Source organism: Sapajus apella, unplaced genomic scaffold, assembly GCF_009761245.1.
Source record: "Sapajus apella isolate SASKATOON/1434 unplaced genomic scaffold, GSC_monkey_1.0 scaffold13, whole genome shotgun sequence".
NCBI lineage: Eukaryota > Metazoa > Chordata > Mammalia > Primates > Cebidae > Sapajus > Sapajus apella.
In genome coordinates, this window is record NW_022436953.1 from 6,259,529 (window position 1) to 6,283,278 (window position 23,750).

General features: G+C 42.1%; 1 protein-coding gene across 1 annotated transcript; it reads right to left on the reverse strand.

The window, feature by feature from the left end:
• Window positions 1-1,171: 1,171 nt before the first annotated feature.
• Window positions 1,172-23,312, reverse strand: ARL3 (ADP ribosylation factor like GTPase 3). Its single transcript, XM_032282101.1, has 5 exons — window positions 23,256-23,312; window positions 21,037-21,228; window positions 16,199-16,315; window positions 5,034-5,084; window positions 1,172-1,856 (listed from the first exon to the last, which is right to left on the reverse strand). Exons 1-5 carry the CDS (start codon window positions 23,310-23,312, stop codon window positions 1,626-1,628), a joined length of 648 nt encoding a protein of 215 aa, XP_032137992.1. The 3' UTR covers window positions 1,172-1,625.
• Window positions 23,313-23,750: the final 438 nt, after the last annotated feature.

The following is a 23,750-nucleotide window of genomic DNA, read 5'->3' on the forward strand; positions in this document are numbered from 1 at the left end:
TTGTTAGATCTCTCTTGGTATCACTTCCTGTGAACGTGGTTGCCAAAGGCCCCGATCTGGGAAGAACTTTATCAAAATCAAATCATATACAGTAATCTCACTTTACTCACTCAAACTGGTTTATTCTGCAGCACTCCCCTTCCTGTCCCCAGCCCCACCCTCTAGCTGCCCAGTAGCTTGCTGCCTCTTTTGTGGCCTAAAGATCCTGTGAAGGGCACTGAGTGTCTGCGGTAGGAGCATACAGCTCTATGCTTTAATCTCCAACCGGGAGTTGGGGGAGGGCTGGGGGGCGGGAAGAAAGTGACAGCAGCTCCCTCTCTACCTCCAGGCTTCTCTAAAGCAGTGTCCTTGACTTTAAATGCCACGACTCTAAATACTGATTCTTGATCACTCTAGTCCTCCATTTCACATCCGTAAGCAGAAGATATAAAAGGCTTACTGTTAATTCCGACTTTCTTTTTCTTCCTTTCAACACTCTGGTCAAGCAAAAGAGAGATTCCAGAGCTGTACTCGCACTTTCTTATGAGCATGCACACAAGCTCTACTGCTTTTCTTCACCCCACCTTCATGAGAGCCCCCCAATCCCAAGATGTTCTCAGCTTTCTAAATTTGTGTTCTAAATCTTTTAGACAGGCTCATGCAATTGGGGTAAAATATGTTAAGACAAAATTTGATTTATTTTATATTATTATTATTATTTTTTTTGAGGCAGAGTCTCGCTCTGTCACCGAGGCTGGAGTGCAGTGGTGCCACACCGCAACCTCTGCCTCCCAGGTTCAAGCGATTCTCCTGCCTCAGCCTCCTGAGTAGCTGGGATTACAGGCGTGAGCCACTGTGCCCGGCCTTGATTTTTAAAAACGCAGCAAGGGTCAGGCAGGGTGGTTCATGCCTATAATCCCCGCACTTTGGGAGGCTGAGGTAGGCAGATCCCTTGAGGTCAGGAGTTCAAGACCAGCCTGGCCAACATGGCAAAACCTCGTCTCTATTAAAAATACAAAAAATTAGCTGGGCATGGTGGCACATGCCTGTAATCCCACCTACTTGGAAGGCTGAGGCAGGAGAACCACTTGAACCCAGGAGGCGGAGGTTGCAGTGACTTGAGATTGCACTACTGCACTCCAGCCTGGGCAATGAGAGCTGGTACACAGTTCCTAAGTACAAAGCATGAGGCTTTCTGTTAGCAGAAGCCTCCCAGTGGGAAACCAACTTGAAGCAGCAGGAAACAGACACTAACCCTAGGGGCAGCGGAGCTAACCAACAGAAGAAACAAAAAACATTTCTAGGATAACTAGTACATGTACAGTTTTTGGTGGCCATCACCTTGGAAGTATGGGCATTTAGCATTTGTAATATCAGACATAACGCAAAACCCCAATCCAATCTATCATCAAAGAATCCTAGACTTAGAACAATCTTCAGTCTTCTGTTCTCACATCCTACCCAGTGGGAAGCTTGCTGCACGTGTGCGGCAGCTTACCTGTGGCTCTTTTGGAGCACCTCATCATATCTGATTGGTTGCTAAGCAGAAAAGAACCAAACTTCTCCATGCCCTTCTCCATTTCATATCTTGAAATGGCTCATCTGCCCATCAAGATCAGCCTAACAAATGAGATAGACCACCTCAGTTAGCTGTCATGTTGCCAGGTGGCCAAGTCTTCCTGTAATCTCACCTGAACGCCCTCTCCTGTGAGAGCTGAGCAAGACTGGATCTGCCAGACTCGGTCGCGGATGGTATGCAGGTTCAGTCCTTCTGCAATTTCAGAGGCAGGGGCTGCCGTGAGCAAATCCTGCTTATTAGCAAAGATGAGCACTGGCACGCAACTTAGTTTTTCTTCCTCCAGTAATTCCGCTAGTTCCTAGATTTACAGAAGGCAAAGAGAAGGAAGGATAAAATCTATGATATTTAACCATGCACTTCCTTTTTTTTTTTTGAGACAGAGTCTTGCGTTGTCACCCGGGCTGGGTCATAATTCTGTTTCACCAATCTCTATCTCTAAAACATGCATGCACATGCTTCACAATGGCGTGATCTTGGCTCACTGCAACTTTGGCCTCCTGGGTGCAAGTGATTCTCCTGTCTCAGCCTCCTGAGTAGCTAGGACTACAGACATGCACCACTACACCCAGCTAATTTTTGTATTTTTAGTAGAGATGGGGTTTTGCCATGTTGGCCAGGCTGGTCTACAACTCCGTATCTCAGGTGATTACCCACCTCAGCCTCCCAAAGTGTTGGGATTATAGGTGTGAGCCACTGTGCCCAGCCTTATTTTTTTTTATTTTTATTTTTTGAGACAATGTCTTACTCTGTCACCCAGGCTGGAGTGCAGTGGTACAATCACAGCTCACTGCAGGCTCATCCTCCTGGGCTCAAGCGATCCTCTCAACTCAGCCTCCTGATGAGCTAGCTGGGACCTCAGGTAATTACCACCATGCCCAGCTAATTAAAAAAAATGTTTTTGGCTGGGCGCGGTGGCTCAAGCCTGTAATCTCAGCACTTGGGGAGGCTGAGGCCAGCAGATCACCTGAGGTCAGGAGTTCGAGACCAACCTGACCAATATGGTGAAACCTTGTCTCTACCAAAAATACAAAACTAGCCAGGCGTGGTGGCATGTGCCTGTAATCCCAGCTACTTGGGAGGCTGAGGCAGGAGAATTGCTTGAACCTGGGAGGCAGAGGTTGCAGTGAGCCGAGATTGTGCCACTGCACTCCGGCCTGGGCCACAGAGCAAGACTCCATCAGGGTCTTGATATGTTGTCCAGGCTAGTCTCAAACTGCTGGGCTCAAGGGATCCTCCCGCCTCAGCCTAACAAAGTTCCAGAATAATAGGCATGAGTCATCACACCTGGCCCATACAATACATTTGAGAAACACTGTTCAAGGGAGAAAACAAGAAGTGGTTTGAGATTCAAAACTTACCCAAAGTTATTTCCTGCAAATAACTTTCAATGCGTGTGTGTGTGTGTTGTGTGTGTGTATAAAATTTAAAATGAAAATGACAATTACTTTAGAGACAATTCTGTCTCATCGATCTCTATCTCTAAAACATGCATGCACATGCTTCACATTTCATCAACGCTACATCCTAAAATAACTTTATTAGTCCATCTGGCAAGGTCCCTGATATTCAGGTTATAGGTTGGGGTCTAAAGTATATGTGATTCTGTTTGCAAAAAGTATAGGAGAGGGTGTATATGTATTTCATGATAGGATCCACCTTTTTTATTAAATCCACATTTTAGCTACTTAAAACACCAGCTTTCAAAGAGAACTGTATGGATCAAGAGGCAGATGACTACATAGGACCCCCTCCACCTCCAAGCTCATATTTCACATGAGTGATAATCTAGAAATCATCAGGATATGAAAGGGTGGTGGGCTGTCTCCAGAAGTCTGGAGAGTTCTCAACTCAATTTCAAAAAAAGGGACATAAACATGAGGACTGCTACCTTTAGAAGGCCACCTGTGGTCATTTAGGATACAGGCCAAGGACTCTGCAATGAGAACTTCTTAAAAGACATTTTAAAATTAATTTAAAAGTTGAACTTCTTTTTTTTTTTTTTGAGACGGCATTTTGCTCATGTTGCCCAGAATGAAGTGCAGTGGTGCCACCTCGGCTCACTGCAACTCCCGCCTCCTGGGTTCAAGCGATTTTCCTGCTGCCAACACACCTGGCTAATTTTTGGTATTTTTAGTAGAGAGGAGAGTTTACCATGTTGGCCAGGCCAGTCTCAAACTTCTGACCTCAGGTGATTTTGCCTACCTTAGCCTCCCAAAGTGCTGGGATTACGAGTATGAACCACCGCATCTGATCTTTTTTTTTTTTTGTAGAGATGAGGTTTCTCCATGTTTTCCAGGCTGGTACAATGAGATCTAAGCATGCTTCTGCAAATCAGTTCACTCCACCCCTTGCCTCTTCTATCAGTGAACCCACTCTGGATAAATTCCCTTCAGTTCTCTATGTAAAATTTTGTACACAAATGACATCGTGTAGTCATGTTGACATGTGCCCTGCATTTGAAGCCATATTTGGGTTCAAGGTACATCCCACCTCCTGGCTTAAAAATAAGAGCAGCTAGTTTTAGGTTGTGCATTTCTTCCTGTCCTTTCAATTTGTCAAAGTTACCCCTGAATCAATTAAGTAGTACTGAAAAATGTAAATTAAAATGAAAAGTGAATTGTTCTTCTGGGTTCATTTTCACATGGTCTGTGAAGAAACCTGAAGAGTTTTGGGGCATGTTGTTAAGTTCGACTTGTCTGTATCTTGTATATTCAATTTGATTAAAGCTAAAGAGCTTTAATCAAAAAATTGTTTAGGCTAGGCACAGTGGCTCATACCTGTAATCCTAGCACTTTGGGAGGCTGAGGCGGGCAGATCACCTGAGATTAGGAGTTCAAGACCAGTCTGGTCAACATGGTGAAACCCGGTCTCTACTAAATATACAAAAAAATTAGCCAGGTATGGTGGGGCACGCCTGTAATCCCAGCTACTCGGGAGGCTGAGGCAGGAGAATTACTTGAACCTGGGAGGTGGAGGTTGCAGTGAGCTGAGATTGTGCCATTGCACTCCAGCCTGGGTGACAAGAATGACACTCTGTCTCGGGGTGAAAAAGGAAACAAACAACAAAAAGAATCCAAAAACTGTTTAAAGGATTCAGCTGATTTCTTTTCAGACAACTGGTAGTTTTGTCTGCTTGCTAGAATAACTGTCTTGTTCGAACTGTAAAGTTTAACCAAAAAAAGCCAAACCTCCTGCACTCTCACACATTTATAAGGTTGATTAATGAATAACCAGTTGTTTGGGAACTATCTCAACAGAAGAACTAATATTTAAAAAAATATAATTGGCCGGGCATGGTGGCTCATACCTGTAATCCCAGCACTTCCGGAGGCCAAGGCGGTTGGATCACAAGATCAGGGGATCGAGACCACCTTGGCCAACATGGTGAAACCCTGTCTTGTAAAAAAGAAAAAAAAAAAAAAGAGAAAGAAAAAAAAATACTTGACCTTTCATATAAAACAAAAGAATTATTTACCTGACCCGTCTCTTCAAATCTTTTTCTGTCTGCACTGTCGATTACATATATCTACAGAGGAAAAGAAGAAGGTTATTTCAGTGAGCAGAGATGGAAAAGACAGGGCAATTTCTGCAAAAGGAGCAGGTGATCCCCAGTCAGCATATTCCAATGAGCACAGCATACAGAAATTGGCGATTCTCATCTCATTTATGAAGGCCAAATAAATAAACAAATTAATTAAATAGGGATGCCTAGAAAATACCTTCAGCAACACTTCAAAGTCTAGGAATTCAGGAAAAACAAGCAGGATAAAATAGCTACATTTAATGGGCACTTGATGTGTCACTAAACATTCTTCCTAGGTCTACTCTATTAACCCTCATTACAACTCTACAATCTAGATTTCACTATTTTCCCATTTTATCCATAAATAAACATAAACACAAAGTCAAGTAACTTGCCCAAATTATATCTGGTACTTGAGAAAACTGGGATTCAAACTCAAGCACGTAAGTCCATAGCTGCCCTTAACCTGTCTGCTATACTGCTTCCCAGACTGTCAGAATGGAAGGAATGGTGTTGTGAGGCATTTACAATCCTATATTGCACAAATCTCAAAGTACCATTTGCAGCATTAACTATATGCTGACTTCAGGGGCTGATAACAAAAGAGACACAGTTGGGTTAAGACCAAATACTGGAAACAGTAAGGGCACAGTCTTTGCCAGAAGCAAGAAAAGTGTTGAGATTTATCGTAAGCTACAGATCCCAAGATTTCTCCCCATCCCTGAATATTAGTTATTGCATGAATAATATCCTACAATAATAAGAGAAATAAGGTAACACATACACAAGAAAAAGAAAGAAAAAGAAAGAAAGAAAGAAGAAAGAAAAAGAAAGAAAAAGAAAGAAAGAAAGAAAGAAAGACCAAAACACAACAAAGGTAGGTCACCTATAGTTATGCCAGCCAAACACATTAACTATTTTAATTTCCTATGGAAAGTTCCCTTTTAACCCTCCTTCATATGAAAACTAAAAAAGCAACATAGAGATATACTTTGGTAGTTTTTTTTTCATTAAATGATGTATTAAATGTTTTCTCCCTAATCTAAAAATTACCAATCTTTCAAACTTTAATGAATTAAAAATTGCTATTAGACTAATGATAAAATGGAAACATTCTCTTTTAAAAGGGCATATCCAACTAAAAACACACACGATCTTCAGTTCTCACCATTACATACCTTAAATTACATAAGTTACAAGCATGTTTGTACTTAAGTCAAATTCTATGCTACACTGAAAATCTGCTCTTTAGAAAAAAATAAAATCAATTAAAATTCCTCCACTTAATGCTCTATTTAGAGTCAAAAATGCTAAATATTATAACAGAAACCAAGTTCAGCTCTTTCTCTCAAGAACACTCTATATTTCAGGGCCAGGCATGGTGGCTCATGCCTGTAATCCAAGCACTTTGGAGGCCAAGGCGGGTGGATCACCTAAGGTCGGGAGTTCAAGACCAGCCTGACCAACACAGTGAAACCCCGTCTTTAAAAAAAAAAATTTAAAAAAAATTTTTTAAAAAAGAATACTCTATGTTTCTACTTAAGAGAATCATAGGAGAGAGGGTGAATATGTTTGGTGTCAATATTTTTTGTGGCATTTTCATTATTGTTCATTATTATTATTGTACTCTGATTTAATGTCAATACGTATGCACTAATGAGCTCTGCACACTGCAGATACCCAACATTCTATGCTGTCTGATAAGTCACTAGGCAGAATATGGTGGTCACTCAGTTTTCTAGGAGTGAGGCTCACCTAGAAGTAGCAGGCAGAGTATAAACACAGGTAGAAGAAATGCAATGGGAGAGTGAACCTCAATATAAAAGATGTCATTCAAATTATTTGGTAGTCTACGGTAGGCTAGAGTGATCTTCACTCAAGCAATAGTCCAGGAAGATGTGAGGGAGAGCTGGGCACAGTGGCTCATGCCTATAATCCCAGCACTTTGGGAGGCCAAGGTGGATGGATCACCTGAGGTCAGGAGTTCATGACCACCCTCGCCAACATAGAGAAACTCCATCTCTACTAAAAATACAAAAATTCGCCGGGCATGGTGGTGCACACCTGTAATCCCAGCTACCTGGGAGGCTGAGACAAGAGAATTGCTTGAATCCAGGAGGTGGACGATGCGGTGAGCTGAGATTGCACCACTGCACTCCAGCCTGGGCGACGGAGTGAGACTCCGTTTCAAAAAATACATATATAAGGCCGGGCGCGGTGGCTCAAGCCTGTAATCCCAGCACTTTGGGAGGCTGAGGCGGGTGGATCACTGGGAGGCTGACGCGGGTGGATCACGAGGTCAAGAGATCGAGACCATCCTGGTCAACACGGTGAAACCCCATCTCTACTAAAAATACAAAACATTAGCTGGGCATGGTGGTGCGTGCCTGTAATCCCAGGTACTCAGGAAGCTGAGGCAGGAGAATTGCCTGAACCCAGGAGGTGGAGGTTGTGATGAGCCGAGATCGCGCCATTGCACTCCAACCTGGGTAACAAGAGCGAAGCTCCGTCCCCCCCCCCCCAAAAAAAATACATATATATATATGTGAGGGAGAAAAGAAAGATGGGGTAATTGCTAGGAGTGTCTGGAGCTCAGAGGGCTGCTTGGTGGCTATGTACAGGTCATCTAGCAAGAAAAGAATCACAAAGCAGGAGAAAGGTGTGCTGGGGGCAAAGGTTATGAATAAAGGTGAGGGTAGGAAGGAAGAGGCTGAGACAAGGCTGATAATATGGTTAAAGATACTGGGTGCAGTGGCTCACACCTATAATCCCAACACTTTGGGAGGCCAAGGCAGAAGGATCGCTTGAGCCCAGGAGTTTGAGACCAGCCTGGGCGACACAGTGAGACCTTGTCTCTGAAAACAAAGAAAATTAGCAAGGTGCACTAGCACGTGCCTTGTAGTCCCAGTCACTCAGGAGGCTGAGGCAGGAGAATCTCTTAAGCCCAGGAGATTGAGAAAGTGAGCTATGACTGTGCCATTGCACTCCCCTGGGCCACAAAGTGAAAACCCGTGTCTTAAAAAGAAAAAAATAACAACAACAAAAAACAGATGTTTGATATGATGAAGAAATAGAAGTTGAGAGAGGATGGTAAGAAATGGAAAGATAATTTTAATAGTAGACAAGATAGATGACCAGTCAAATACCAGAGAATCCAGAGGCTGAAAGTCAATGAGAAGAAAGCTTTAATTTTTCTCATAATTATTTGCTATTTATTGCTTTGACATGAAATTTCACTGCAAGCATTTCCATTACAAGATTCAAAGGGAGGATTTTCCTAAACTATACACAAAATTTTCCTATAACTTGGCATTTTTCTCAACTTAAATAAAACTTGAAAATTACTACACAATCATTCCAGGAGTCCGTCTATAAAAGAAGCATCCCATTTATTACTTAAGAAAAGAGCCAAATGAAAAAGTCATAGGCACAAACAAATCTCTGGTGATTCCACGGATGTGTTTTTCTGCAGTGGTATACTTTTTGTGTGTGCATGTGTGTGAAACAGTCTCGTTCTGTTGTCCAGGCTGGAGTGCAGTGGGGCAATCTCGGCTCACTGCAACCTCCATCACCTGGGTTCAAGCAATTGTTCTGCCTCAGCCTCCTAAGTAGCTGGGACTACAGGCCCATGACACCACATCTGGCTAATTTTTGTATTTTTAGTAGAGATGGGGTTTCACCATGTTGGCCAGGCTGGTCATGAACTTCTGACCTCAAGTGATCTGCCCAGCTCGGCCTCCCAAAGTGCTGGGATTACAGGCATGAACTACAGCACCCGGCCCTGCAGTGGTATACTCTTGTCCTGATTCTTTCCTCCTCAGCTCCTCCCAGTGTCTCCATGCAATATCTGTTTCATTCTGGACAATAGCTAAAGAAAAGGATTACCTTTAGTTTTTTAAAAAATAGCATAGCTATTATTAAACTTAGTCATATAAAAAATTTTAAAAAGATTTTTAAAGCTCCAAACAAATTAATAGTCAATTAAAAATTTTTCTGGTCTTTTCCCAGAAAGTATAAGGGAAAGTTAAACATTTATTATGCTCCTGACTCATCTTAAACAGTACAGACCCTCACAAATAAGTCATGAAACCTACTGGAAAGTAAGGTTATAATCCATGGTGCTCAGCATGATGCTTTAGGCAAAGTCAATTCACATCTTTTTTTTGGCAATTGATATGAAATGCTTATTTAGTTATGGGAGGAAGACCTAGAGAAAAAGATCTTGTCTTGATGGAAGTTCAGCCAACTCCAGATCACCAGAGAGGGCTCACCCCGCGTGTGAACAGAAGGCTCTCTGTTCCTCCTCTTCTTCTCCTCCCTGGTCTGGCTGCCACCTTTTGGCCATTTCATTGCTCCTAAGTATAGCATTTCTCCACCAGATGTGGACAGCAACAAGGGGTGACACTAACCAGTGTGGCTTTTTTCTTTTTTTTTTTTTCTTTTTGAGACGGAGTTTCACTCTTGTTACCCAGGCTGGAGTGCAATGGCGCGATCTCGGCTCAACGCAACCTCCGCCTCCTGGGTTCAGGCAATTCTCCTGCCTCAACCTCCTCAGTAGCTGGGATTACAGGCACGCGCCACCATGCCCAGCTAATGTTTTGTATTTTTAGTAGAGACGGGGTTTCACCATGTTGACCAGGATGGTCTCGATCTCCTGACCTCGTGATCCACCCGCCTCGGCCTCCCAAAGTGCTGGGATTACAGGCTTGAGCCACTGTGCCCGGCGGCTTTTTTCTTGATAGCTTGAGTCAAAGTCTATGGAAGGCTGGAACTGACCGTGCGTCTGGTTAACTTGTGGTTTTCTATCACATGTGGTTCCTCTAGCTTCAGTAGTATGGATACGTAAGTGTAAGAGATTGGGAAATGATACAAGAGATGGTTATCTTGTTTTAGGGTGTTTGAGATCTCACTTGATGTCCTACACTTTAGATATGGAAATGATTACAAAGTTTATTTATTTATTTATTTTATTTTTTTTGGGATGGAGTCTTGCTCTGTCACCCAGGCTGGCATGCAGTGGCATGATCCTGACTCACTGCAACCTCCGCCTCCCAGGTTCAACCAATTCTCCTGCCTCAGCCTCCCGAGTAGCTGAGACTACAGGCACCTGCCACCACGCCAGGCTAATTTTTATATTTTTAGTAGAGACGGCATTTCACCATGTTGGCCAGGCTGGTCTCAAACTCCTGACCTCAAGTGATCCACCCACCTTGGCCTCCCAAAGTGCTTGGATTACAGGCGTAAGCCACTGTGCATGGCCTACTTTGTTTAAATTATGTTAGGTTTAAACATAAAGCTGATATTAATAATAATACAGTAAGTGATTAGTAGTAACATGAATATACCTTGAAAAGACATTTATTTTTATCTATCAAAAGGCTGTTATTATTTCTGGGCCTAAAGAGAAAAGGAAGACACCCTATCCCCTCCCTTCCATCACACTCCAAGTTTTCTTAGTCACTACCCTCAAATTAATACATCTGAAGTCAGATGTTCTCAATGTCATCTTCCCTAAGAATAACTCTGTTACTACTGGGAGTTGCCCTGAGTCTTTCAAACCTCTTTCATTTTTTTTTTTTTTTTTTTTTTGAGATGGGGTCTTGCTATGTTACCCAGGCTGGTCTCAAACTTCTGGGCTCAAGGGATCCTACCACCTCAGCCTCCTGAGTAGCTGGGACTATAGGCATGCACCATCAGACACAGTTTAGCGAACCATTTAATTTAATACTCCAGAGCAAGGGTAGGCAAACTTTTTCTGTAAGAGATCAGCAGTCAACATTCTAGCCTCTGTGGCCCATACAATCTCTTTCACAATTCTTGAATGCTCCTGTTATCGTTGAGAAAGCAGCCACAGAAAATCTGTAAACAAATGTATGTGGCTATGTTCCAAGTGAACTTTATTTTATATGGACACTGAAATTTAAATTTCATATAATTTTCACATGTTGTGAAACATTATTCTTTTGGCTTTTTTTCCCCCAACCACTTAGAAATGTAAAAACCACTCCTAGCTTGAGGGCTATACAAAAATTGGAGGTAGGCTGGATCAGTTTGCTGACCTGCTGTGAAGTCAGATTGGATTACGGTACTCTAGATAAATGGGAAAGAGTGAACTGGGCAACTCTTGTGTCAAGCCTCAAGCTTGCTCTTCTAGGCAGTGTGGAGTCTTTTTCAACCAACAATGGAAGACTATTAAACACAGACAAACAAATATAACCCATTCACCACTGCCACTCTAAGCTGCTACAAAACTGGCAGACAGAGCTATGGGTCACAAGGCCTTAGAATCTAATGCCAGGGACTCAGCTGCTCCCCCAAACTTGTTTAATCTCAAATGGCACAGGAAAATAATGAAAGGTTGATTCTCAATCCAAAATACTATCTTGTACTAGTGCCTAGTATAAGGATGTAGCTGGAAAAAGCTTCTCTAGGGTTGCTGTGAACCGATTTTTGCTGGATTGTCCATTAATTCCTGAGTACTCTCAGCTCATGAGAATGTGGAATCCAGGGTTATATTACAACGACCTTACAGTCTACCCTCAAGGTATTAGAGCTTATGATTTAAAATTACACTTACCTGGAGACCAGAAAGTTTCTGAGACCTCCTTATGGAGACTTACAATCACTAATGTCCTTACATACTTCTCTTGCTTGGGTATTTCTTTCAAGATACCTGAATCCAGCAGATGAACAGATAGGAATGTAATTTCTCTCAGTCACCTGCTTTTTCCTAACTCTTGATTGAAAGAGGAAAAGGGAGTCTATAGCTTTTGAAACATGTATATGCTTTTTAAAGTGTTAGATTCACAGGACTGAGGAAATTGCAGAGTTCTATATACATCCCCCTCTCTACCCCCACCATTTCCCCTGTAACATCTTGCATTAGTGTGGTACCATCTGTTATAACTAATGAACGAATATTGATACATTAGGTTCATTCTTCATGTTTTAAAGTTCCATGGGTTTTCACAAACCCCAAATGTCATGTATTCACCATTAGTTTCACACTGAATCGTTCTCCCCATCCTGAAAATCCCCCTATGTTGCCTATTCATCTCTCCCCTCTCTCCCCCAAACCCCTGCTAACCGCTAACCTTTTACGTAATAGACATTTTACTAATTTCTATAGTTTTACCTGTTTAAAAAATGTCATATAGTTGGAAATATACAGAGGATGCACCTTTCTCAGATTGACTTCTTTAACTTAGCAAAATGCATTTAAGGTTCCTCCATGTCCTTTTTTTTTTTTTTTTTTTTTTCAGACTGGATGGAGTCTTGTTCTGTTGCCCAGGCTGGAGTGCAACGGTGAGATCTCAGTTCACTGCAACCTCTGCCTCCTGTGTTCAAGTGATACTTCTGCCTCAGCTTCCCGAGGGGCTAGGATTATAAGCATGCTCCACCATGCCTGGCTAATTTTTGTTTTTTTGTTGTTGTTTTTTGAGACAGAATTTTGCTCTTGTCACCCAGCCTGGAGTGCAGTGGCACGATCTTATGGCATGGCAACCTCTGCCTCCTCAGTTCAATAAATTCTCATGCCTCAGCCTCCCAAGTAGCTGGAATTATAGGTGCCAGTCACCACACCCAGCTAATTTTTGTATTTTTAGTAGAGACGGGGTTTCACCACATTGGCCAGGCTGGTCTTGAATTCCCAACCTCAGGTGATCCGCCTGCCTCGGCCTCCCAAAGTGCTGTGATTACAGGCATGAGCCACCGCACCTGGACCCCAATTTTTGTATTTTTAGTAGAGACAGGGTTTCACCATGTTGGCCAGGCTGGTCTTGAACTCCTGACCTCAGGTAATCTGCCCGCCTTAGCCTCCCAAAGTGCTGGGATTACAGGTATGAGTCCTCCATGTCTTTTCATGACTTCATGCTCATGTCTCTTTATCACTAACAATATTCTATTACATGGGTGTACCACAGTTTGCTTATCTATTAACCCATTGAAGGGTATCTTGGTTGGTTCCAGGTTTTGGAAATTAGGACTAAAACTGCCATAAACATTCCTATGCAGGATTTTGTGTGGAGTATCAATTTCTAACTAACTGGGCAGATATCCTGGAGTACTGCTGGACTATATGCTAAGACTATGTTTAGCTTTGTAAGAAACTACTCTGTCTTCCAAAGTGGCTGTACCATTTTGCATTTCCACCAGCCATGAAGAGGAGTTCCTGTTGCTCTACATCTGTATCAGCAGTTTTTTAAAATTTTAGCCATTCTAGTATGTATTAATATGTAGTACTGGCCGGTCATGGTGGCTCATACCTGTAATCCCAGCACTTTGAGAGGCCAAGGCGGGTGGATCACGAGGTCAAGAGATCAAGACCATCCTGGCCAACATGGTGAAATCCCGTCTCTACTAAAAATACAAAAATTAGCTGGGCATTTGGCATGCACCTGTAGTCCCAGCTACTCGGGAGGCTGAGGCGGAAGAATCACTTGAACCCGGGAGGTGGAGGTTGCAGTGAGCCGAGACTGTGCCACTGTGCTCCAGCCTAGTGGCAGAGCAAGACTCTGTCTCAAAAAAAAAAAAAAAAAAAAATAGCAATGGAGATTTAGGAGGAATAGTCATTGAGGAGGAATAGCCATTGAGGAGGAAAACCAAGATAGAATGGTGTCTTGGAAGCCAAGAAAAGACAATGTTTCAAAGACAGCATGATCAATGTTAAATGGGCTGACAGGTCAAGTGAGGTGAGTACTGAAAATTGAACCCTACTTTTAGCAATGTGGAATTATCAGTGAGCCTGAATAAAAGGCTCAAGAGTAACTGGGAGGAGATAAAGGAAAGGGAGCACAGGAAACTCTTTTGAGGAGTTTTTCTATAAAGGGAGGCTGAGGAGTGGGACAGTATCTGGAGGGGATATATGGTCAGGAGGAGTTTTTTGGGGCTTATTTTTTTCTTTTTCTTTTTCTGTTTTTTTTTGAGACAGAGTTTCACTCTTGTTACCCAGGCTGGAGTGCAATGGCGCGATCTTGGCTCACCGCAACCTCCGCCTCCTGGGTTCAGGCAATTCTCCTGCCTCAACCTCCTGAGTAGCTGGGATTACAGGCACGCGCCACCATGCCCAGCTGATTTTTTGTGTTTTTAGTAGAGACAGGGTTTCACCATGTTGACCAGGATGGTCTCGATCTCTTGACCTCGTGATCCACCTGCCTCGGCCTCCCAAAGCGCTGGGATTACAGGCTTGAGCCACCGTGCCCGGCCTCTTTTTCTGTTTTTTTTTGAGACAGAGTCTCACACTCCCACCCAGGCTGTAGTGCAGTGGTGCGATCTCGGATCACTGCAATCTCTTGCCTCCTGGGTTCAAGCAATTCTCCTGCCTCAGGCTCCTGAGTAGCTGGGACTACAGGCATGCACCGCCACACGTAGCTAATTTTTTTGTATTTTTAGTAGAGTGGGGTTTCACCATGTTGACCAGGATGGTCTCGATCTCCTGACCTCGTGATCCACCTGCCTCGGCTTCCCAAAGTGCTGGGATTACAGGCGTGAGCCATCGCGCCTGGTCTATTTTTTTCTTTTTTAAGCAAGAGAAACTACAGGATATGTTCATATTGATAGGAATGATCCAGAAGAGAGAGACACTTAGGAAACAACAGCAGAGGGTGAAGCTGTTTGAGATACAAGATGATTTCTTTTTTTTTTAATTTCTTTTGAGACAGAGCATCACTCTGTCTCCCAGGCTGGAGTGTGGTGTCCCGATCTTGATCTGGGCTCACTGTAAACTCCGCCTCCTGGGCTCAAGTGATCCTCTCACCTCAGCCTCCCAAAGTGCTGGGATTATAGGCATGAGCCACCACACCTAGTCTAGACGATTTTTAATAGTAATGAAGACATAGATGTGGCTTCTATTATTGCAGTTTATTGCCTATCATAATAATTGATGTAAACACAAACTTTTGATGAGAGGTTAGTAAAAATGACATGCAATTTTTCTTCCATCTAAGTTTATGAGCCTCCCTAGTTTTAGGGTATGATTATGAGAGTATGTGGCTGAGGTAGAGTGGATGACAAGACCATTGGAGGAGGGAAGGTGAAGGAACTGAGAGGCTAGGGTTTTGTGGAAATCATGTATGTGGACAGTGAAATCTCCAAGAATTCTGAAACAGCAGTGGTCCTAAAGCAAGTGACAGTAAGCTGGGAGCTCTTGTCATTTGGCCTCCACCTGAATGAATGCTGCCTGAATTAGGGTATTCCCAATGCATGAGGCAGCTTCTCCTACTTCTGGATGATTGTAATTATAGGAAACTTCTTCCTTATTCTAAATTACATTCTATCACCTAATATTCCCCATCTTGCTCCTGGCTCAGCCCTCTACAACTATTCAATCCCACTGACTTAAGATAATTCTTGAAGCAGTCTAGACAGTTCCAAATGTTCTCTTTTCTAGGAAGAACACTGTCAGGTCTCTCAACCATTCCTTATACACCATGGTTTCCAGTACTTTCACTATTTGGTTGTTCTCTTTGGGATACACTTGATTCACTGTCTTCCTAGGGGTGACAGTCAGTGGCATGATCTTCCACTTCCCTTGTGCTATTCAAATCACTATGGCAATTAATAAACACTTTATTTTGCCAAGATGGATGTGGGTACAACATTGTTACTGAGCGACAGCAAAACATCTTTTTTTTTTCTCTTTTTTTGAGACGTAGTCTTGCTCTGTCGCCCAGGCTGGAGTGCGGTGGCATGATCTTGGTTCACTGCAACCTCTGCCTCCCAGGTTCAAGCAATTCTCTGTCCCAGCCTCCCAAGTAGCAGGGATTACAGTTGCCCGCCACCATGCCCAGATAATTTTTGTATTTTTGGTAGAGATGGGGGTTTCACCATCTTGGCCAGGCTGGTCTTCAACTCCTGACCTCATGATCCACCCACCTGGGCCTCCCAAAGTGTTTGGATTACAGGCGTGAGCCACCGTGCCTTGCCAAAACATTTTATACAAGTTATAAAAAGACGTTGGTTTCTTCTTTATAATCTGCAGTCTTCTCCTATCCCTGCTAAATTCACAGTGATTAATGTTATGGCTGTGGAGTTACTGCCAAGAAAGAATATTACAGTGTCCATGTTTCTAACACATGGCAGAAAATACTATGAATTACTGTGTCAGAAGGAGTACTTACGAGAATATCGGTATTTTCAAAATAATTCCTCCAGTATGGTCTGATTTTCCTCTGTCCACCAATGTCCCATACATTCAGCTTAAAACCTTGTGATTGTACACTTTTGATGTTGAAACCCTGAAACAGGGGCAAAAACATCAAGTTTTATTAAACTAAGATCATAATTCTGACAAAGTTATATTTAATCGCTATGTTTTTTATTAATTCTAAATTACTCTGCTATATGTGATACTGGTAATGCTGAAAATGATTTTTTGTGACAAATAATAAAGAACCATCTTTATACATGTTCATTTCATCCAGGTTGTGGAGTCAGTGTAAATAATGTCAGGCTAACATGATGTTTTTCTACAATGAACATATGTAGACATATAATCACTGAGGATAACTCTAAATGAGAATAGATCTAATTAATCAACACACACCACATGCCCACGAATCTTCAGGATTGTAAAATTTAACAGGACATTTCATGTAACTAACAAAAAAACAAGCTGAATCTGAAGACTCAACAGAAAAGAACACAAGCTAAATTTAAAGAGGCAAAAGCTAAAAATCTAAAGGATTAGATTCTTCAAGAGCAACTCAAAATAAATTTCCTCTTTTTTTTTTTTTTTTTTTTGAGACGGAGTTTCACTCATGTTACCCAGGCTGGAGTGCAATGGCGCGATCTCGGCTCACTGCAACCTCCGCCTCCTGGGTTTAGGCAATTCTCCTGCCTCAGCCTCCTGAGTAGCTGGGATTACAGGCACGCACCACCATGCCCAGCTAATGTTTTGTATTTTTAGTAGAGACAGGGTTTCACCATGTTGACCAGGATGGTCTCGATCTCTTGACCTCGTGATCCACCCGCCTCGGCCTCCCAAAGTGCTGGGATTACAGGCTTGAGCCACTGCGCCCAGCCATAAATTTCCTATTGGAACTAATCAGGAAAAAGAGAGCAGAACTGAGGATGCTATGGGGGAGGCTGGATTTGTAACTCCAATATCAGCCCAGTAGGGAGGTGGAGCCCTGGGTTACAGACACTGATGGAAACAAACAAGTGGTCACTTAAGATTGTGCTTTCATAGACAACTCTGATGAACTTGAAAAGGAACGTCTTTTTTTTTTCTTCTTTTGAGACACAGTCTGGCTCTGTTGCCCAGGCTGGAATGCAGCAGTGCAGTCTCAGCTCACTGCAACCTCCGCCTCCCAGGTTCTACTGCCTCAGTCTCCCGAGTAGCTGGGATTATAGGCACCTGCCATCACACCTGGCTAATTTGTTGAATTTTTAGTAGAGATGGAGTTTCACCATGTTGGCCAGGCTGCTCTCGAACTCCTGACGTTGTGATCTGCCCCCTTCCCAAAGCGCTGGGATTATGGGTGCAAGCCACCACACCCGGCCAGAAGTCTTTATTTCCAAGACAGTTACTTGAGGTGAAACTTTGAGGAAGGTGAGCTAATCAGGGACATGCAGAATTGCTGGCTGGTGGTTTAGTGTGAAAAGAAACAAATTAACAAGCACTTTGGGGTTCTGAGAGAATGTATTTCATGAAGAATTTTTTAAAAAGTCTTCTTGCAAAAGTTACACAGGGAAACCAGGATTTGAAAGACCCAATCAGCAGCTTGCTACCATAGAAGACATTTCATCCAGAATAACTGCAGTTAGATAGGTTTGGGGATGCCTCCACAAACATTTGTTTCATGTGGCAGCCTGTCAACACTGCTGCCTGGCACAGAAGGAGAAGGCACAGTGCAATAGGACAGGAACATTGCCACCCAGTTTCCACTGAGGATACACAGTCTCTGGAGGATAATGGGGGATGCTGCTGACTCTCGCTTCTGTAACATGCCAATGACTGAATACATTAGAAACTCAAGAATTTTAAAGGGAAATGGCTTCAGCTTATTAAAAAAAGCAGTTTCATTGTGACTCATTGGCAAAACTACTTTGGTGTATTTAAACATTTCACACTCAATGATATTAAATGTCAAACTCAGTAATACTGAATCCTTTCTGGAATAAAGCAAAAAATAAATAACAGTAAAACAAATCTTGGAATTTGACCATATGTATCAATGGCCTTTAACATCTATAAGTCATGAGACCCAACAAATCTAGGAATTTATTCTGAGGAAATAATAATAATGAAAGGGCACAAACATGTAGAGATGTATATTACATACGTATTTACATATACAATAACATAGAAAGATATTCATGATGTATTAAGTGAAAAAGATGAAACAAGCTCAGTGGCTCACACCTATAATCCCAGCATTTTGGGAGGCTGAGGCAGGAGGACAGCTTGAGCTCAGGAGTTCAAGGCCAGCCTGGGCAATGCAATGAGACCCCATCTCTACCCCAGGAAAAAAAAAATTAACCGGGTGTGGTGGCACCTGCCTGTGGTCCTAGCCACTCAGGAGGCTGAGGCGGGAGGATTGCTTGAACCCAGGAATTTGAGGCTGCAGTGAGCTGTGGATGGTGTCACTGCACTTCAGCCTGGCCAACAGAGTGAAACCCTGTCTCTAAAAATATATATATGAGATACAAACTAACATATCCTCTATGAGCCATTTTTATTTTTTATTTTAAATATACCATCATATATATGCATAGAAAAAACTTGATACATTCCTAAATGTGAACAGTTGTATGTCTGATTGGGCATTATAGGTCACTTCTAGTTTCTCAATTTTATTTATTTATACATTCTAAATTTACTACAATGAGCATTTATTATTTTTTCTAATATGAAACAAAAACATAATAAAAGTTTGTTTCTAAAGAATCTTGACACAATATAATATCAGAGTCACCTATAATACACTGAATAAAGCCTGAAGATTAGAGTTAGAACTTTGGGTTCTAACTTTGAGTTTATTTCTGTGTTTGCAGAGTGGAAATCTTCCTGTTAATGTTCTTGAGAGATACAGTCTATCACTAATACAAACAATAATAACGACAACAAACCACAGGTGCACGCACACAAAAACTAGCACTTCTTTTTCTGGCAGAAATCTTGACACACTAATCTGTGTTTTTCAGCCCTTCTGGGCTAGACTACTGTAATTTGCTCCTCCTTGGGCTATACATTAAATTTGTTCAGAAGCCGTAAAATTGTTCATTTGGTAGCAGTTGAAATGACTTTTCCACAAAGAGTTGTGAATCAGTAAGACTCACAGCCCGTGAAGTATGCACACACGCCAGCACAGCCATTCAAACCTGACACCAGGGTCTTATCACAGTACAGTGATGGAAAATGCTAAATAACTCTGGTTTTGCTAAAACCTCTAACCTTTAATGCTCAAACACTTTAAAGTGACTAAGACCAACAGGCTGTCCCTGTTGGCTCAGCCAAAGGTCAAGCATTCTCAGGATTTCCTACAGGGAATGAGGTCTAAGAAGCCCACTAGAGTTTTTCCAATCAGGACTCGTCTTTAATCCTCCACACTGTGAGCACCGTCATTGCCTTATCCTTTATGCTTTGCTTGCTTGGCCTTTTCCGGAAACAGGAAGGTTGATGAGGCTGGATTTAAAAAGGCAGGTAATTGTTTTTTACTTAAAAAATTGATACATATTTGTATTTATTAAGTCTGAAAAGTATATGCTAAAATATTAACCATGTTTGTTTGTTTGTTTGAGACAGAATCCCGCCCTGTCACCCAGGCTGAAATGCAATGGGGCAATCTTGGCTTACTGCAACCTCCGCCTCTTGGATTCAAGTGATTCTCCTGCCTCAGTCTCCTGAGTAGCTGGGATTATAGGTACGCCCCACCACACCTGGCTAATTTTTGTATTTTTAGTAGAGACGGGGTTTTATCATGTTGGTCAGAATGGCCTTGAACTCCTGACCTCATGATCTGCCTGCCTTGGCCTCCCAAAGTGCTAGGATTATAGGCGTGAGCCATCATGCCTAGCCTTAACCATGATTTTTTTCAGAGTTTTCTCCTTTATACTTTCTCTGTGTTTTCTACATGCACTACTTTCATAATCGGAGAAGATAAAGCTGTTTTTAAAAAGAATAGGCTGGGTGTGGTGGCTCACGCCTGTAATTCCAGCACTTTGGGAGTCGGAGGTGGGTGGATCATTGAGGTCAGGAGTTTGAGACCAGCCTAACCAACATGGTGAAACACTGTCTCTAAAAAAAATTTAAAAATTAGCTGGGCGTGGCAGCACACACCTGTAGTCCCACCTACAGGGGAGGCTGAGGCCTGAGAACTGCTTGAATCTGGGAGGTGGAGGATGCAGTGAGCCAAGATTTCGCTACTGCACTCTAGCCTATACAACAGAGTGAGACTCTGTGTCAAAAAATAAATAATTTATTAATTTTAAAAATTAAAGTAAAAATAGAATATAGGTAATCACTTGGATCTGTGGGATTTGATTGTCTATATATACACACACACATATATATGTATACATAAATTTTAAATTGTAACATAACATGTACCATTTTAACATTATAACATAAAACGTTCCATTTTAGCCATTTTAAAGTGTGCAGTTCCATGGCAAAATTAAATACATTCCCATTGTGTGCCGTTATCCACAAGACTATTTTCATCTTGCAAAACGGACTCTCTGTACCCGTTAAACAGTAACATCCCATTCCCCTCTCCCCAGCCCCGGTAATCACCATTCTGCATTCTGTCTCTATGAATCTGGCTACGCTAAATACCTTATGAGAATGGAATCTCTTACATGTTTTTGAAATCTGGTTATTTTTAGATTGTATACACTTTTCTCAGAGACAAAACTTGGAAGTGGACAAAACTGTACTTCCCGTTTTGTCTTTCACATTGCTATTATCGTCTTCCTTGCATCACACGGCATCTGGAGCCAAGGCAGTGCTCACCTGTGTAGGTGTGATGTGGCTGATGTCTTCAGATGCAAGCTGCTTCAGAAGAGTGGTCTTGCCAGCATTATCCAAGCCCAGGAGAAGGATTCTCACCTCCTGGTCTGGTGCACTTTTCAACTTGCGCAAAATTGAGAGTAAGCCCTTGAACAACCATGAAGGAGACAGATTACTTTGGGGGCACTGACTTTGCTATTACTGGATATCAGAATAGCTTCTTGAAAGAAGTTCTTGGTTATGGAGAGCCTATGTTATTATTTTTCATTCGAATGCCATTTATTCCATTTGCTTCCTCTTTCCAAGTTTTGGTAGAAATCCTAAATTAAATCAGCAACTTAATAATAGCATGGCTTATTCCTGCTCCTCCTATTATTCCAGCTTAGCAGTCACCCCAAATCTCCTGGGAGTGTGAACTCTACCCCATCTGTGTTCCTAAAGCCCTTTATATATAGAGTAGGTAACTGATGTTTGTATTATTCTCCTTTACTGAAGTTTCTTGTGGTAAGGGCTACACTTCTCCCATAATGGCTAGCACTTATTAAACAGACACTAGATAACACCTGTGGAATTAAATAGTATGACACACCCAAGTTAACACAAGATTTTTTCTTTTTTTTTGAGATGTAGTCTTACTCTGTTGCCCAGGCTGGAGTGCAGTGGCACGATCTTGGCTCACTACAACTTCCGCCTCCCAGGTTCAAGCAATTCTCCTGCCTCAGCCTCTCCTGAGTAGCTGGGATTACAGGCATGTGCCACCATGCCCAGCTAATTTTTGTATTTTTAGTAGAGATCGGGTTTTACCTTGTTGGTCAGGCTGGTCTCAAACTCCTGACCTCATGATCCGCGCATCTCAGCCTCGCAAAGTGCTGGTATTACAGGCGTGAGCCACCACACCCGGCCACACAAGATTTTTAAGGCATTATACAAAAATATATAAAAAGGCTATATAAAATTAGAATTGGGTTCTCTGTTTATGATTTTATCTATTTCATCCTTTTCCATTGCATGCCTGTATCAAAACATCTCATGTATCCTACAAATATATACATCAAGGAGCCATAAAAATTAAAAAGAAAAAATTAAAAAATTTGTTAAATCTATTTTAGCACAACTGTAAGACTTCTTCATTCAAAATGTTCTACCATCATTTTTCACAAGACCCTATAGGACAGGTGTATGATATAGATTATCTCTGTTTTTTAGATGAAAAATTTGGTACAATAGAGAAGTTAGGAAATCATAAAAGGCACCTATGAAGGAAAAAAAAAACCCACCAAAATCAACCAAGGAATGTTTTACTGTTAATCTAATATTTCTGTTTCTTGTTTCATTATTATTATTTTTAGACAGAGCCTCGCTCTGTCACCCAGGCTGGAGTGCAGTGGTGTAATCTCGGCTCAACTGCAACCTGTCTCCTGGGTTTAAGCAATTGTCGTGCGTCAGCCTCCAGAGCAGCTGGGATTACAGGAGGGAGCCACTATGCCTGGCTAATTTTTATATTTTTGGTAGAGATGGGGTTTCGCCACATTGTCCAGGCTGGTCTTGAACTCCTGGCCTCAAGTGATCCACCCACCTTGGCCTCCCAAAATGTTGAGATTACAGACATGAGCCACCTCTCCTGGCCATTATTTATTATGTTTTTATGGATAGAAATAAACCATGTTGCTGGGCATAGTGGCTCATGCCTGTAATCCCAGCACTTTGGAAGGTTAGGGCAGGAGGGCTGCTAGAGCCCAGGAGTTCAAAACCAGCCCTGGCAACATAGTGAGATGCTGTCCCTATAAAAAATAAAAAACAAATAAGGCAGGCATGGTGGCACACGCCTGTGGTCCCAGCTACTCAGGAAGCTGAGGTGAGAGGATTGCTTGAGCCTGGAGGTTGAGGTTGCAGTGAGCTGTATTTGCACCACTGCACTCCAGCCTGAGTGAAGAAGTGAGACTCTATCTCCAAAACATAAAAAAATTAAAAAAGAAATAAACCATGTTGATTTTTAGTTAAGAATGCAAGACAATCTTTATAGGAAAGTTATTTGTTCTGTGCTATAGCTGACAATCTTGTTCTAACAACACATGGCTAGAACAAGAGTTAAAGAATCCCAAAGTTTAAAGGGCATATAATTCAGTCTCCCAGCTCAAGAAGAAATTCCTTCATACTGAGTCTTAGAATTACGTAAAATGGTTGTATTTGTTATTCACACTGCACCAGGCAATAATTCAAACCAGCTTGTTCACTAAGATCAAACGATACTTCTGAGAAATAATTCTCAACAACTGCATCTTTGGACAATGATATGCAAATATGCATAATTATTAAGAATACCTTTCTGCCTCAGAGACTCTTTACCACTTCTCATACTGTATTTGTACTGACTTGCTAAGGATCACATTAACCTCTCTATGCCTCAATTTTTTCCAGCAGTAAAATGGAGGGTTTAGTCTAAGCTAGACAAATTCTATGCCAAAAGATTTTGGGGAGAAAGATTAAATAGATCTGAAACAAACAAAAGTCCGGCTTTTTAAAAGGCCAGACTTTTTCTTCTTTCTTTTTTTGTGGGGGGAACAGGGTCTTCCTCTGTCACCGAGGCTGGAGTATGTGGCTTAAACACGGCTCACTGCAGCTTCAACTTCCTGGGCTCAAGCGATCCTTCCTCCTCAGCCTTTCCAATAGCTGGGACTACAGCTCATGCTGCCATGCCTCGCTAAGTTTCGTATTTT